At 42.9% G+C, this 16,627-nt stretch overlaps 1 protein-coding gene and 1 long non-coding RNA gene across 3 annotated transcripts in view; one reads left to right on the top strand and one right to left on the bottom strand.

The window, feature by feature from the left end:
- The window catches only part of DUT (deoxyuridine triphosphatase), a 13,395-nt gene extending 12,393 nt beyond the window's left edge, over positions 1 to 1,002 (bottom strand). Inside the window, exon 1 of one of the 2 annotated variants that reach the window (XM_072808303.1) lies at positions 864 to 1,002. Coding sequence is in view for 1 of the 2 variants with exons in the window: in XM_072808302.1 (XP_072664403.1) it covers positions 202 to 370 (169 nt within the window). In the remaining variant the exon portion in view is untranslated. Of the gene's footprint in view, positions 1 to 201; positions 468 to 863 lie in introns of those variants that run through there. The other variant, XM_072808302.1, reaches the window with a different exon arrangement.
- On the top strand, positions 104 to 16,627 carry LOC140622672 (uncharacterized). Its single transcript, XR_012022358.1, has 2 exons — positions 104 to 890; positions 7,622 to 16,627. It is a non-coding gene; the product is annotated as an uncharacterized lncRNA (long non-coding RNA).

The raw sequence follows: 16,627 nt of genomic DNA, 5'->3' as shown, positions 1-16,627 counted from the left end.
ACGCAACCGCCCCTCCCACTGGGGGCCCTAATGGAGGCGCGCACGCGCACGCGCAGGGGCTGCGCGCCCTCCCAGGGGCCGCAGCGCCCGGAGCCGGGGCGGGGGGGAGGGGCGGCCTCCCGGCGCCCACAGCCCGGGCGGCCCGGGGGGCGGCGGCCGCGCTCCCAGCCTCCCCGCGCTCCGCCAGGCGCCCGACGTTACTGGCGCGGCAGCCGCCCCGGCTCGGCCTGCGGGTGCTGGACAGCGGTCGGAAGAGCGGCCCCGCGGCTTCTCCTCTGGGCGCGGCGCCGCGCGCGTCCTTAAACACGGAGCGGAGCCAGGACGTGGAGGAGAGAGAGCCGAGCGCGGGGCGAGGGCAGAGGGGAGTCATGCCCCGAGGTTCGGGCGCCGGCTGGTCGTCGGCCGCGGCTGGCGCGCCGGGCCTGCACCCTGAGGTCGCGTCCGGCTGGGATGACCTCGGAAGCAGTCACGCCGCCGTGTGACGAGGAGCGCACGCAGGCCCCGGCGCCCCGGGCGCGGCGTACGTCTGCCTCGCGCCCGCGGCCCGCGTCGATTTGCGGCCCGGGATTTCCCGGGGCCTGGCCCCTGCGCGCTGCTGCGTGACCTGGGGCGGCGCCGCCGGCGGCCGTGGCTCCTCAGGTGCTAAGCGCACGGAGCCGCCTCGCGGGGCGGGTGCAGTCGCCGCGCGCGGCGTGTCGGTTACCCCGTGAAGGAGGGCGGGGGCCGCGCCTCGCGACGACCCCAGGACGGCTAACTCGGTTGCCAGCGCCGCTTCCTACGCCCCAGAGGAGCAGAGATGGGGAGGGGGACCCCCCAGTGGCTATGCTTCCAACAGAGATCCCGGCTACCCTGGAATAACTCACCGGAGGGATGTGTAAATGGCTTTCTAGGTAATCGTAAATTGGGTTTTCGAGGATGAGCGTCCAGTTATTTCCAGAACTGCTGCAAACATCTGAAAACCAAGAATGTCACGCAGCTTGTCAAAATAAATGCAAACTGTGGTGCAGTTTTAGAAAAATGACAAAAAAAAAAAAAAATAGGGTTTTGCTGAGGAAAAAAAAAAGGTTTTGCCGAGGAAAAAGAAAAAAAAATAGGGTTTTGCTGAGGAAAAAGAAAAAAAAGATAGGGTTTTGCTGAGGAAAAACAAAAAAGATAGGGTTTTGCTGAGGAAAAAGAAAAAAAGGGTTTTGCTGAGGAAAAAGAAAAAAAAGGGTTTTGCTGAAGAAAAACAAAAAAGGGTTTTGCTGAGGAAAAAGAAAAAAGGGTTTTGCTGAGGAAAAAGAAAAAAAGATAGGGTTTTGCTGAGGAAAAAAAAGGGTTTTGCTGAGGAAAAAGAAAAAAAGGTTTTGCTGAGGAAAAAGACAAAAAAGATAGGGTTTTGCTGAGGAAAAAACAAAAAAGAGGGTTTTGCTGAGGAAAAAGAAAAAAAAGGGTTTTGCTGAGGAAAAAGGAAAAAAAAGGGTTTTGCTGAGGAAAAAGAAAAAAAAGATAGGGTTTTGCTGAGGAAGATAAGACTTTCCTGCCGTGCCTTACAGGCCCCGCCTCTGCAGCTTTTTATTGGCTCCTTTCAAATGTTGGAATTCCTCGGGATGAGGTTATGGATTATACCCTTTATACTCTCTTCCCTGCCTTTAAACAGCTCCCACCTGATGGGAGATGCCTCACCACCGTTTTCTAGCACAATAGCCTTTTCTAATCACATCAGTATAATCTGTACTTCTTTCATTATTTACTTATTTTTTCCCATTGTCTATTTGCTCTAGTAAACATAAGGTCCAGAGGGCAGGGACCATATATGTCTTCGTTCCCTCTTGTATTCCTGGGGCCTAGCCTCGTGCCTGGCTCAAAAGAGTGCTTCATAAATATTCTATGAATGAAAGAGCTCTCATCGCCTATTTCATCCGGCCCCTGTATAAGACCACTTCTCAAAATCTTTTGGGTTTTTTTTTGTCTACCTCTTTAGTTAATTTATTTTTTAGAGAAGTAGAGGGAGAGAGAGAGAATCTCAAGCAGGCTGCACACCCAGTGTGGAGCCTGACAGGTATGATCTCGCAACCCTGAGATGATGACCTGAGCCAAAATCAAGAGTCCGTGGTTTAACCGACTGAGCCACCCAGGCACCCCACATCCACCTCTAATTTTTTTAATCAGTATGTTTTGTTTTTCTACATAACGCCTTTTCTCCAGGCCCGCAATGAAAAACTGGTCTACTTGCCAAAACCCTCCCCCAAATTTCAGTCCTCAGGGGGCAATGCTTCCAACTTTTTTCGGCTCCTTCTGCTGGAATGTACCTCCCTATTTCTAAATTACATGTTGCTGTTTTTTTTTAATGGCATAGACATCTTCAGAATTAGGGTAGTTGAGGAGTTAGGAGGAGGGAATTGAGGGTAGTGAGGAGTCTCTTACTGCTCTTTCTACCCCATTCTGCAAATAGTTGTGTAATAATTTTTGGATAAAGTCAGCGGTACTTATCATGACTACCTATGACTCACTGTTGAGATGAGTAATGTAATATATTTTTTTTTAACACCTAACCCCTGCCCCAAGCTAAGTATGCTGTTCTTCCATTTGTCTTTGTTGGTAGTGGTGTTTTTGATTCACCTATTGCTTGTTTCTTATTTGTTATTTTTCCAAATGCTCCAGAGAATCCAATACCTCACATCTGTCACATCAAATGAAGCACTGCAACACATCAAATCCCATCAGTTCCATTTACCCCCTCACTCCCCTGTTTTTGTTTTTTTAAAGGTTTTATTTATTTATTCATGATAGTCACAGAGAGAGAGAGAGAGAGAGAGAAAGGCAGAGACACAGGCAGAGGGAGAAGCAGGCTCCATGCACCAGGAGCCCGACGTGGGATTCGATCCCAGGTCTCCAGGATTGCGCCCTGGGCCAAAGGCAGGCGCCAAACCGCTGCGCCATCTAGGGATCCCACTCCCCTGTTCTCTTCCTCCACTCTGTGTGTATGACTAGTCCTGCTGAAGAGCCGTCATCCTGGCACTTCCCTTTGCTGGTCACTTATATTGAGGCCTTAGTTTTTTTTTTTTTTAATTTTTATTTATTTATGATAGTCACACAGAGAGAGAGAGAGATTACCAAAGGATTACCAACTATATGAATACTATGAAGCAGGATACCAGGGGGAATGTAGAGGCTTCCTACCCGGAGGGGTGGGGGCCCAGCATAGGAAAAGAGGGAGAGGCAGCCCCAGAGGTGTTAGTAAGTGGACATAGAGCACTATATTTTTTTTATTTATTTACGATAGTCACAGAGAGAGAGAAAAAGAGAGGTAGAGACACAGGCAGAGGGAGAAGCAGGCTCCATGCACTGGGAGCCCGACGTGGGACTTGATCCCGGGTCTCCAGGATCGCGCCCTGGGCCAAAGGCAGGCGCCAAACCACTGCGCCACCCAGGGATCCCGAGGCCTTAGTTTTATGGATCTAGTATCTTCCTATTAGTTATCCTTCATTGCTGAAGCACTTTCTCTAGTAAATACCTAAGGAAGTTCACACCAGAGATAAATTGAGTCTTTGCACACCTTAAAGTATACCCAAGGTAAAATCTCACTTCGTTCATGAAACTTTTACAACCAGAATTGAGTTCCATCATATCTTACAATCCTTACCATATCATTCCTTAGCCATATACTCCCATTGTGTAATCACCTCATTTTGTGCATTTTATCTTCCACACTAATAAGAGCCAGAAACGTGTATGAATCCTTCAAAGCGCCTACTTCAGTATTTCATACAAAAAGTTATTTGTTTGATTCTTTGTAATACCCAGTCCCAAGAAAAGGATTCTATTTCTTAATGTGGATAAAGTGTTTATTTATTATTGTCACTTTTCATCTGAGGTTATTTTAGATTGGAAGGAGAAAAGGGTATAATCCAACTGCAAAAGAGTAATAGGTTAGTGTTCTGAACCAATAAGCATTTAACAGAACATTCCTTATGACAATTGAAATATAACTTGATAAGGAAAATACATCCTAAATTCAGTACTCTATAGCCAAGAACTAGACATGTTCCAACCACAGTTTATTTCCTGCTGTTTTTTTTAATCAGAATAGAATTATCCTATCAGTCCTGCTGATTAATTCAATTACATAAGTCTAGTGCCCACTTCTTGAGAATGCAAGTTAGTACTTTATAAGCCAAGTTGTCCTTCCCTATCTTTAACATTACAGGGAGATTTCTCTTTTTTTAACAGATGTGATGGTTACTTTATGCCAAGTATATTTATATATTTATGCCAAGTATATTTAGTCCTTTATGAGTATTGACATTTAATCATGACAACCAGAGGAAGCAAGTACTGTTATCATCCCTGTATTACAGGTGGGGAAACCAAATCACAGGTTAAATGATTTGCCCACGATTACACAGCTCACAACTAGAAAGAAATGGAGCCCAGATTCAACTTGAGGTAGTTTGGCTCCAGGGTCCTTAACACTTAGCCACTGTGATCTATAAGTTTATATGTGCCTACTGAGACTCTGATGAACTCTTCTGGCTGCTGAGCCTGCTACCGGCTGTGTTTCCCAGGTCTGGGAAAGATGTGGGTAGTAAGTTAACCCAGCATTCGTAGCTTCACAGTTGATTGTGCCCTCCTGGTTGAGACACTTCCTCACCGGGCCATGCTCTGGTTTTCCTCTCACCTCACAGCCTTCTCAACTTCTCTTCTTCCTCAAGATAAAAAGCCTTCGAGGGGCATCTGGGTGGCTCAGTCTGTTAAGCGTCTGCCTTTGGCTCAGGTCATGATCCCAAGGTCCTGGGATCAAAACCACCGGCTCCCTGTTCAGCGGGGAGTCGGCTTCTCCCCCTGTGCCTCCCCCTGCCCTTCCTCCTGCACTGCATCCTGCTGTTCTCTTTCTTAACTATATATATATAAAATCTTAAAAAAAAAAAAAAAAAAAAGAAGCCTTGGAGTCTTGCTTCCTTTTTCTCTGTCAGATCTTCCCTTATCCAAAAATAGTTTCCTCATAGGTACCACATGCTGCTTTACCCTATCTGGTTTTTCATAGCATGTACTGTTATGTGCCATTACATATATATTCTTTTCACTTGTCTGTTGAATGTTTTCTCGTTTTCTCCTTTAGCATTAAGCTCCACAGTGGACTTGAATCTATCTTAATTTGGGCTCTTTTCAGATGTTCTGTTTCTTTTTATCCTTTCAAATTATATTATTATTAATTTGATTTTTATTAATTTAATTATTTTACCATTTCACATTTCCTTTTACTAATTTAGAGATGTTGCTCTCTGATGCTATTTGTTTTAGATAAAACATGTGTGCATAATTCACCAGTGTCTAAAATCCCAAACAAAATTTTTATCTTTCTCCCAGATGACATAAGAACCTTCAAATGCTTTAACTCCATTAAAACCCTTCTTTTGATATACAGTTGTTGCCTAGTATTTTAGGTGTATCTTTGAATCTCAATAAACATTATTATTATCACTATTTTTAGAGTCATTTAAAAAATATTTACCTAGACTTTTATCACTTTCTTTGCTTTTCTTTCTGCATCTCAGATCTCCAGCTGGGATCACTGCCCTTTTGCCGAAACTTCCTATGGAAAGGTCCTCCAGTAGGTGAACTTTCAGTTTTTGTCAGAGCAAAACCCTTGAGCTCTTCCTCGGGGGTAGTGCATTCTTTAACAATCATGCAGGAATGGAAGAGGTGATAACATTAAAGGAAAATTATCATAATTCCCCATAACTGCATAGTTCTGCTGTGTCTGAATTCAGAACATTCCACCATGGGCAATAATACTTCATTTATCATGCCATAGTTCACCTTTACCAGAAATACGTGTGAGCCAAGAAAAGACAAAAGCCATTCTTTGGGTTCCAGTACCAAAATATAGAAGTCCTTTGTTTCAAACCCAAAGCTTGTTATACCATGGACAAAGCAGCAGAGTAAGGCTGGGGATGGATGAGAAGTATACCTGTTTTTGTAGAAGAACAATTGAAATAAGGGAAATGGGGAAGAACTAGTATACAGGCAGATTAATTTCAGTAAAAAAGTACGTATGTGTACTAACTATCTGGAAGTTAGTCATTTGGTCCAGAATACCTCCTAGAATATCTGTATTTCCCTACGAGTATCTATAGCCCAGTTTGAAAATACTAAACCAGCATATAACTTCTAAACACCCACGAATGTTCCTGCTAGGCTCTAAGGAATAATGCAAGAATCAAATATATGTAGTCTTTCAATTTCATAAGAGCAGCACATGGATCTTAAGCATATAAGTAGCTCAAGAGAGTGACATGTTGAGTGGCAATATAATAAACAGGTAAGGAGGTAGTAGATAGTTAACAAAATAAGCATTTTTTTTAAAATAAGCATTTATTGCTACAAAACTACTTTGCACTAATTCACAAATGGCTGCTGCATGGTACTACAAAGTTCAAGGGGATCAGAAGAGTTAACATACAAACTCAGAGCTGCACTTTTCACTGATACACTGAATACCCAATCTCTTACATAATCGTGAAAACTTGACTGAATTATGCCAGTGTGTGTAGGAGTACCAGAAGGTGAAATTTCTGTATTAAAGCCCAGAGAATAACTATTGTTATTTCATTTTAAAACATCACTGAGTTTTTAGGAAGTAAAATAAAAACAGATAGCTTAAGAGCAGGATACACATGAAAACACCCAGAAACCTTGGTCAAATGCCCATGTCCAACCCCTACTACAAACTGACTACTCAGAATCTCCAGGGTGATTCTTGCTGACTATCTCTGGCTAAGGACCACTGCCTTAGGGGTTTTATTTGTATAGAATCTGCTGGGGTCAAGACATGCTAGAAAGAATTCCTTTACATTTAACCAATATCATGAGCTTCACCCAAACCACTATACTCTGGACTGTTTTGATAGAGACTTCATTAAATATAGTAATTTTTTTCTTGGATATCAATTTGTAGTATAATTTTACTAAGAATAATTGCAGCCCAGCCAACTTTTAGAATATTGCTTATTTCTTGGATGAACCAAATGGAGACCACTAAAGCAAGTCACAAAAGGTGCCCCAGCAGTTAAATAGAACTAAAAGGCTGAAACTGTAGTGTGTAAAATGAAAATTTGAACAATAAGAAACTTGATCTATTTGACAGTTTGTCTTGCAAGACTAGAGAAAGGGGCAAGGGCCAGGGGAAGGAGGATTATATGGGCTAAACTGGAAAGCTCTTTTTTTTACTTTTTTGAAGATTTTATTTATTTGAGAGAGAATGAGCGAGCACAGGCAGGGGGAGAGGGAGAAACAGGCTTCCCACTGAGGAGGGAACCTGATGTGGTGCTTGATGTGGAGCTGGATCCCAGGACCCTGGGATGACCTGAGCTGAAGGCAGACACTTAACCAACTGAGCCACCTAGGCGCCCCAGAACTGGAAAGCTTTTAAGAACTAAGTCACCTCTAGACTTCTACTGTTTCTCCTGGCTCACATGACCTCTTTCAAATAACATCTCCCTCTTCCATCTTTGAAGAGCATCTGATGGGACTGGAAAACTAACTTTATCATGTTTTTTAATGTAACTACCCTACTGATTAGTCCCTGGTTCATTTTCTTTTTCTTTTCTTTTTTTTTTCTTTTATTTATTCATGACAGACAGAGAGAGAGAGAGAGAGAGAGGCAGAGACACAGGAGGAGGGAGAAGCAGGCTCCATGCCGGGAGCCCGACGCGGGACTCGATCCCAGGACTCCAGGATCGCGCCCTGGGCCAAAGGCAGGCGCTAAACCACTGAGCCACCCAGGGATCCCCTAGTCCCTGGTTCAGAGAGTAATTGCATGATCCTCTCTGGCCAGAGTAGCAGAGCTGATTTCACTCCAGCACACAGACACTTCCTATCAGCATGGCAGTATAACTGGCCAACACTGTGAGACTGTAAACTGTCCAGTGTATTCCTTTCATGAAACATGTTTGGTGATGAAACCCCTGGAAAATTCTGACCAGTGAGTGCTCCAGGCACCTCAGATCTTCTGACATACAGAGGAAGTTAGTTGGAAAAAAAGTGGCCATTTGTAGGCTCTCGGACAGAGAAGTCAAGCAAGTAGGGTGATCTTTGACAAGGGTTTGGTGGCATAGGAGTTCCTAAGATCACCTGGAGAGTAAAGAGGCTGGAGACATTGGCAATGTTATATTGTGCTACACCAAGCTTGAAGTGATAAAGACCGCATAAGTTTTCTTCTGCTGTAATAAACAGCCACAGCAAATTACCTTAGTGGCTGAAACAATACGAATGTATTATCTAATAGTTCCTTAAGTCAAAAGTCTACCACGTGTCTCACTGAGCTAAAATCAAGGTGTTGACAAGGCTGCCCTCCTTTCTAGAGTCTCTAGGAGAGAATCCACATCCTTGCCTTTTCCAGCTTCTAGAGGCTGACCACATTCCCTGGCCTCTATCTTCACCTTCAAAGGCAGCAACAGAAGGTTGAGTCCTTCTTATGCTGCTGTTTCTCTGGTTCTCTGATCACAGCTGGACAAGATTCTTTGCTTTCAAGGACTAATGTGATTAGATTGGACCTTCCCAGATAATCCAGAATACTCTGTCTCAAGGGCAGTAGTCTTAATCACATCTGCAAAGTCCCTTTAGTCATGTAAGGTACTATATCCTTGGGTTCTAGCAATCAAGGTGTGCATGTCTTTGTGGGCTGTTACTATGTCTACCATAAACACCTAGAACAGATATTTTATTTTATTTATTTATTTTTTTTAAATTTTTATTTATTTATGATAGTCACACACACAGAGAGAGAGAGAGAGGCAGAGACACAGGCAGAGGGAGAAGCAGGCTCCATGCACCGGGAGCCCGACGTGGGATTCGATCCCGGGTCTCCAGGATCGCGCCCTGGGCCAAAGGCAGGCGCCAAACCGCTGCGCCACCCAGGGATCCCATAGAACAGATATTTTAAATAATCAGTAAGACTTAACCTTTAACTGGATCAATGGCCCATAAAGTCAATTTGGTATGGAAATGCACTAGAAGAGGTAGAAGAAGATAACTGAGATCAAGCATGACTTATTTGGGTAATTTTACCCTTTTTTAACTGTTCTAAGACATGTGAAGGTCTGTCTGCCTGCTGTCAGTAATAGGAACAATCTGGTAGTCACAAAAGCATGAGTGTCTTAGGGAAGCTTCTAGATCTGGGATCAAAAAGCCTTATAAAAAAGCAGGCCTTGTCTGTTTTTTTTTTTTTTTTTTTTAAGATTTTTATTTATTTATTCATGAGAGACACAGAGAGAGAGAGAGACAGAGGCACAGGCAGAGGGAGAAGCAGGCTCCCTGCAGGGAGCCCCATGTGGGACTCTATCTCAGGATCCCGGGATCATGCCCAGAGCTAAAGGACACCCAGGTGTTCCAGGCCTGGTCTGTTCTTGAGTGTTCCCAAGGGTGCGTTTATTTTCTCACCTTCCCTGGGAGCATTGGTGCTTACCCAGTTGGCTCCTAGTTGCTGGGGACCATCTATCTCCTTCGTTCCTCTTCTCCAATATGGGTCCCATCTCAGGGGGCTTCCTCGATGCTTCTTGGTTGAAGCAGACAGGTCCAGGGAGCAGGTATGGAGAATGAATGTGGAAAAAGAAGATGATATTAGGGCCACACTGGACAATTCTGGTGTGAGTAGAAACCCACTAGATGGTTAGTTTGGGACAAGTGAATGTGTGACAATAATTCTGAGCACAAAGTGAGCATGAGAGCCTTACTATACCATTGGGGGTGGCTCCAGGAGAAAGGGTGCCTAGTTAAAACACTACCTCAGACAGTTTTGATCTCTTTATTTCTCAGGTCTTGTTGGTTGCACCTGATTTCCTCCATGACATTAAACAACTGTTGTATGATTTCTCTGTTGGTAGCACACAGTTTTTCCAAATTAAGGAAAAAAAAGACAGGAACAAAAAGGTTATGCTTTTCATCTATGTCTGTGTAAACAAACCCAGTAATTACCATAACTCAAATTGCTGCTGAAATTCTCCATATTTTAATGTGCACACTGTCGCTCTTGCTACTAAATCTCTGCATATATCCTGGGAAGTTAATCCTGAATTAGGAAACAGAAAAACTGATTAAATAAAATTGGGCCAAGTCCATGATTTTTATATTCATAAGATTCAGAATATCTGTGAGGAAATGTGAAATGCAAATTGAATTATCTTCCAGAGTAATAACAAAAAAAAAAAAAAAAGAGAGAGAGAGAGAGAGAGAGAGACAGAGAGAGAAACAATGCTAAAATATGGGTATCCATGCAGAGATGTATGAATTAGGCTTGCTAAGGTTTCAGTTGATTGTGATTCAATATTCTGCTCCTCTGAAACAACCATTACTTACTAGGCTGCACAAACTCAATTCTCTTAGACTATAGTGGATATTATCCAGGTTTCATGTAGCAACATTTTGTCAAATTTTATACTCTTATCAAAAGAGATTTTTTGCTGAACTTTGAAGATAGCATTATTAGTCCTTATAATTGTTTCAATCACTGTCTTTCTTGATTGGCTTTAGCACAAAAGGGCAGTTGTAAACATTCAAAGAAAAGTCAGGATGGCAAAAGAGCATTGTTTTTGTGCCCATAGGCATGGGGTAGGTGAAATTGAGTATTAAGGAAATAATGTAGAAAATTCAAGACTCACCATTTGTCTCTAAAAAAAGAAAAAAAGAAAAAAAATTCAGAACGCCACATTGTCTTTTTTTTTCTTTTTAAAGATTTTATTTATTTATTCATGAGAGACACAGAGAGAGAGAGAGAGGCAGAGACACAGGCAGAGGGAGAAGCAGGCTCCACACAGGGAGCCCGACATGGGACTCGATCCCCTGTCTCCAGGATCACATCCCGGGTCCAAGGCAGTGTTAAACCACTAAACCACCAGGGCTGCCCTCCACATTGTCTGTTAATAAATTGGACTAATTGGAATGTTTTTACTGTATCTCTTTCTTTTTCCCCTCAGAGCCCCTCTCTGTCCCTCTGTGCTCTCTGCCTTGGGAGGCTGAGCTCTTTGGACCTGACCAGGGAGCTCTCTTGTCATCTGGCTTGCCTTGGGGTCTAACAACAGAGAGCCCCAGCAGGAAGTCAGAGGGAGAGGGGAGGGTAAGTTCTGGGTCCCCTCTAGATGGCTGTGTCCCTCCACTGAAGACCACTGCTTTTGCCAAGCTTGCCCTTTCTTCTAAGCTCTGGAAACTACTTTTTTCCCCTTTCCCTTCAGGCCTGGCACTGTTATAAACTTCAGGGTACTACACTCTCCTTGGTAGTTTTGATTTCCCACATCCTGGCCCACAACTTTTAATACCCTTTTAGTCAGGAGTCCCACACTGGCCCAGAAGCACAGGGGCTAGGCTCTAGCATCCCTGATGTGAGCACTTCAGGACTACCTTTCATGTGGAACGGAATATGTCTACTGTCACAGGTTGGCTGACCTGTGTGTACGCGGCCATTAGGATCTGTCCCACCACCTTCCAACCACTACAGGGAAGTCCTGGCTTCCCCCTCGCCTCAAGGGTATCCATCCTTTCTCTGTGTCACATGCCTCCCCATGCCCTAATTAAAAAAAACAAAACAAAACAAAAAAAAACCCTTTAGGAAACTCTGCTCGAATTATCCTGATTTGACTGTGCTCCATTTTATATTACCACCCCTTACAGAAACCAACTCTGGTTTATCCAGTCCTGTATTTAAATTCTCCTCCCATTCCTGGACCACCATCATCTCTTACCAGGACTGCTAGGAGCTCTCCACTTCTACTCTTAATTGCCTCAAAGTCTTCTAAAGGTTTCCTATCACAAATATAAGATCCAAATCCCTCTCGTGAGCCAAGGCCCCATATGGTTAGGCTCTTAATCAACTTCATTTTGAGTCATACTCATCTTGTAGGTTCTAGAACACACCAACTTCTCTTTTGCCTGAGGACCTTTGTCCATATTATTCACCCTGCCTGGACTGTTCTGCTCCCTGTTCTTTATGTGGTTAGCATGATCAAAGACAAAAACTGAGTTAAGTAAGGAGATGGATTTTATTCAGTCCATTGCAGAAGGGAAAGTAACCCAGATCTAAAGATTAGAGTGTATATTATGTTTGTTGTAACAAATTACCACAGAATTAGTGGCTTAAAATGATAGAAAGTTATTCTCTTATACTTCTGGAGGTCAGAAGTCCAAAATGAGTCTAAGTGGCTAAAAGTGAGGTGTGGGCAGGGCTGTGCTGCCTCTGGAGAGTCTAGGGGAGAATCTGTTTCCTTGCTTTTTCCCACATCTAGGGCTGGATTCCTTGGCTCGTGGTCCCTTCCTCTATCTTCATAACCAGTGTTGTAGCATCTTCTGTGTGACTCTGATTCTCTCTGCTTCTATCACATGGCCACCTTCTGTCTGCGGTCAAGTCTCCTGCATCCCTCTCACAGGGACATTTGTGAATATACATAGGGTTGACCCAGATAATCCAGGATAATTGCCCCATTTCGGCTCTTTAATTACATCTGCAAACACCTTTTTTCATATATGAAAACATTTATAGGTTTTAGGAATTAAGACCTGGATATCTTTTAGGGGTCATTATTAGCCCCTATCCTGTATTCTAGCACAGTGTTTTTGCCCTAGATCTTTATAGGAAGTTGGAACAGGAAAGAGGAAATGTATATTTCTGTGCCTAGCTCGTTTTAGGGGGACAGTCAATTCTAGTGTCAGCTAATTATTCATGAGACAAAGAACAAAGAGAATCTATGTCTAATTTTTGTCAGCAGATGTAGGCAAAAGGTTTGCTCTTGTCACAGGTAAACATGGTAGTCATCTATAAGTTTTAGGAGTTATAAAAAAGAGTGGACAGCAAGTCTTATCAAAGCCATGTGGGGAATGGTGGTTCATCAGTGAGCCATTTTCTGGAACACAAAAGGGTAGCAGACTTGGGGGGGGGAATGTTGGGGAGATTTATTAACCATCACTGTCTTCCAGGAACATGGAGTTCAGGTAGTCAGCACCTTCTTATTCTTAAATCTTTTTGCATAGATGCCCTCCCTGACCACCCTAAGTGCTGCTTTTCTATTATTCTCTCTTACAGTTTCCTCTTTATTTCTTTCTGATATTTTCCATAATTCATAATTATTTTGTGTATTTGTTTGCTCATCTGTCAAGACCATAAACTTCTTGAGGACAAGGAGTGTGGTGTCTTACATTTGAAGAGTTAGAGGAATGTCTTTGTATCTATAGAACATTTTTGTTGAATTGACCAAAAAGGAAATATCAGATGACCAATAAACTCCAGGAGAAACTGTCTAGTAATTGGTAGTTTAGAAAAAAGGAGAAGAAGAAGAAGAAGAAGAAGAAGAAGAAGAAGAAGAAGAAGAAGAAGAAGAAGAAGAAGAAGAAGAAGAAGAAGAAGGAGAAAGAAAAGGAAGAAGAAGAGGAAGAAGAAGAAGAAAAAGAAGAAGAAGAAGAAAAGAAGGAGGAGGAGGAGGAGGAGAATCACAGTGAGATAAACAAAAGAGAGTCAGAAATCCTGGGCAGAGACACACAGAGGTGTGTGTGAAATGTGAGTCATAGCTGGTGTGGGATGGGGTCTGAGCAGGGTGGGGTGAGGCTCCACAGTGAGTCAGCGACCAGAGTCCAGAGGAGCTTGGGATTTATACTTCCTGTTCCCCTCTGTGCCTTGCATTCATTCATTCATTCTATCAACAAATATTGAGTGTGTTTCGTGTGCAGGGCACTGATCTAGACTTTGGGGACAAAGCAGGGAACAGAACAGACAAAAATAAGTCTGACCCTAAGTAGAAATGATTGAAATAAACAGTTCTTTCAAGGTTGTTGTTTTTTTCTTTTTTCTTTCTTTTTTTTTTTTTTTTTAGATTTTATTTATTTATTCATGAGAGACACAGAGACAGAGAGAGGCAGAGGCAGAAGCAGGCTCCATGCAGGTAGCCTGACATGGGACTCAATCCCAGGTCTCCAGGATCCCAGCCTGGGCTGAAGGTGGCACTAAACCACTGGGCAACCCAGGCTGCCCCAAAATAAACAGTTCTAAGCATTAAGGAGAAAAGTAAAGCAGGAGAGTAAGATGTGGAATGTAGGCTTGTGATTTATAGAGTGGCCATTTAAGGCCTCAGTGAAAATAGACTCTCTGCCAGGCATGGAGTTGAGGGCAGGGGGCCCTTAACCAAACTTAAAGGAAATGATATCCTGGGGAAGGGTGTTCTAGGCAGGGGGCACAGCAAATAGTCAGATCCTGTAAGATGGCCCAAGTGGTCTGAAAAGAGTGATGGAGGGTCTCAGAGTTGTAGGAGATGAGGTCATGGAAGTGGGGGGCAAGGTGTAGTTGTAAGGCCTTGTAAGCTTCTGTAAGGACTGTGGCTTTTCCATGGAGTGAAATAGAAGCCACTGGAAGGTTTTGATAAGAAGAGTGACATACTCTATTTCATTTAACAGGATCGCCTGGGCTGCTATGCTGAATGAGACAAAAAAGGATCAAGGCCTGATGAAGGAAGACCCTTTAGGAGGGTGATCCAAGGGAGAAATGATAGTGGTAGCATGGGTTGGGAAGGTTGCAGTGGAGATGGTGAGAAGTGCTAGATTCTGGATATATTCTGAAACTGGGTCAGATGTGAGGTGAGAGAGAGAAGTCAAGGATGACCCCCCAAGATTCATGGCAAGGATGAGGGTTGCCATTTATTGAGATCTGAAAGAGTGCCAAATGAGCATCTTTGGGAAGGAAGGTCAAGTTTTGTACAGATTAAGTCCAAAATGCACAAGTAATACTTTTTCAAAAGAGAATTCATTTTGTAAATGTACCTGTGAGCATTAGGAAATCATAGAACTGGTGATCATATCTCTCCAGTGTGCTGATTGCCTTAGTGGCTGGCTAGGGTAACACCTTTTGAGACCTGTTATTGCTTTCTTCCTTGGACTTTCCACCTTCCCTGAGAATGTTTCTACCTCTCCTTTGTTGGAAGAAGTACAACAGGAAATTTAGAAAACCCAAATATATAACTGCTTTGGAAATAGCAATTTTTTGCTGTTAAGCAAAGTCCATCTGTGAAATAACTCCTTTTCTTGACCTCTTGGACACCCAGAAGAACAAATGAACTGTATTCAGAAATTCAGGAAAGCCACTAGCTTGGGGGAAAGAGCTGTGTCAGGACAGAGGCCCATGCTTTGGCTTCCAGGGCTGTGTCGCTGAGTCCACAGCTTGGCATAGCTTTCTCCAGTAAGTCAACTGCTTAGCTTTGGCCCCAAATAGCCCTCTGCTGAGTGGTTGTCCAGGCTGAGAAAGCAAGCAAAAAAGCTTTTTGCTCCAGATATCATTGCTCTCACCTTCTCTGAAGCAATGACATTCATAACCTGGATTTTGGCCTTAACCTCTGAGTTCCCCTTCCACATTCCTCATCTTGAACTACCCAACCTGAAAATACACTCTTTAAGTCTTATGCAAGAGTGCCATGCATTCTGCTTCATCCGAGTCATTCCGTGTAAATTAATTTTCCAAATAACTGAAGCTTAGCTATCCCTTGACATCAACTATATGAAGGAGAATTTTTCTGAGGATGAACGATGTCTATTCTTACTATCTTAACCAGAGTACATGGAACAAAATTGAACTTTCTGCCATAAGGCTGTCTTCTCACAATGACAATGTCTGAGGCTCTCATGAAGTATGGAGAGTCTATGTCTGTGTCTGCTACACTGGATGACCTCAGATTGCCATGTTTTTGAGGTGTGTATTTCTTCTTAAAAAGGTGTTTTTCATGTTTTACTGCATCATTCCTGCTGACATTTGTTGTGTAGTTGCTGCTCATTTAACATGCTGGAAAACACCGAAAAACCACATAGGATTGTGCATAAATCATCTGTCTGAGAACCTTGATTTAGTGCTAGAGAATTTAGTGCACTGAGGTCATTTTCAGCTTTATTTTTATGGTTCTAGATTTCCTGAAAAATAGGCATGATGGATTATGCATAGATAATGAGCTTTTATTTGGATATGACTTGAGCATTTTTAACTTATCTAATTCCCAACTTTACTCTTAGTGGCTGATACGTGATCTTGGAAATGTGAGATAGCATTTGTAATAGAATTCTAATATTGCTCTTCATGGTCACCCTATGTAAGCTCCTTCTCTTGAGTTTGGGCAAGACCTAGGAGTATGATGGGATAGCACTCTAGTGATTAGGTTACTTTATATGTTTGGCAAAGGTGAAGGGATTTTGAATATGTAATTAAAGTTTCTAATCAGCCAGCTTTAATTCAATCAAAAGGGAGATTGACCCAGGTGGGTCTGGCTTATTCAAGTGAACCCTTTAAAAAAGGGTCTAGAGGGAAGCGGTCTTATCCCCTTCCAGCTTTGAAGAAGCAAGCTGCCATGAGTTTATACAGTTGTGAGTAAATTAATTTAGCCAGCAATCACGTGAATTTGAAGGATCTTGAACCTCAGATGAGACCACAGCCCCAGCCAACACCTTGACTGTAGTGGGAAACCCTGAACAGAGGACTCCCTTAAGCTATATCTGTACTCTCCATCCATGGGAGCTGTCAGATAATAAATGGGTATTGTTTTAAGCAGATAAATTTGTGATAATTTATTATGAAGGAATAAAAAATTAAGACAGCATCCTATTTGGATTTTGTGTTTAAAAAGGTAAAAGA

This window comes from Canis lupus, chromosome 32, assembly GCF_048164855.1.
Source record: "Canis lupus baileyi chromosome 32, mCanLup2.hap1, whole genome shotgun sequence".
Taxonomy (NCBI): domain Eukaryota; kingdom Metazoa; phylum Chordata; class Mammalia; order Carnivora; family Canidae; genus Canis; species Canis lupus.
The sequence above is the reverse complement of the archived record's forward strand: the minus strand, read 5'-3'. Positions and strand labels throughout refer to the sequence as shown.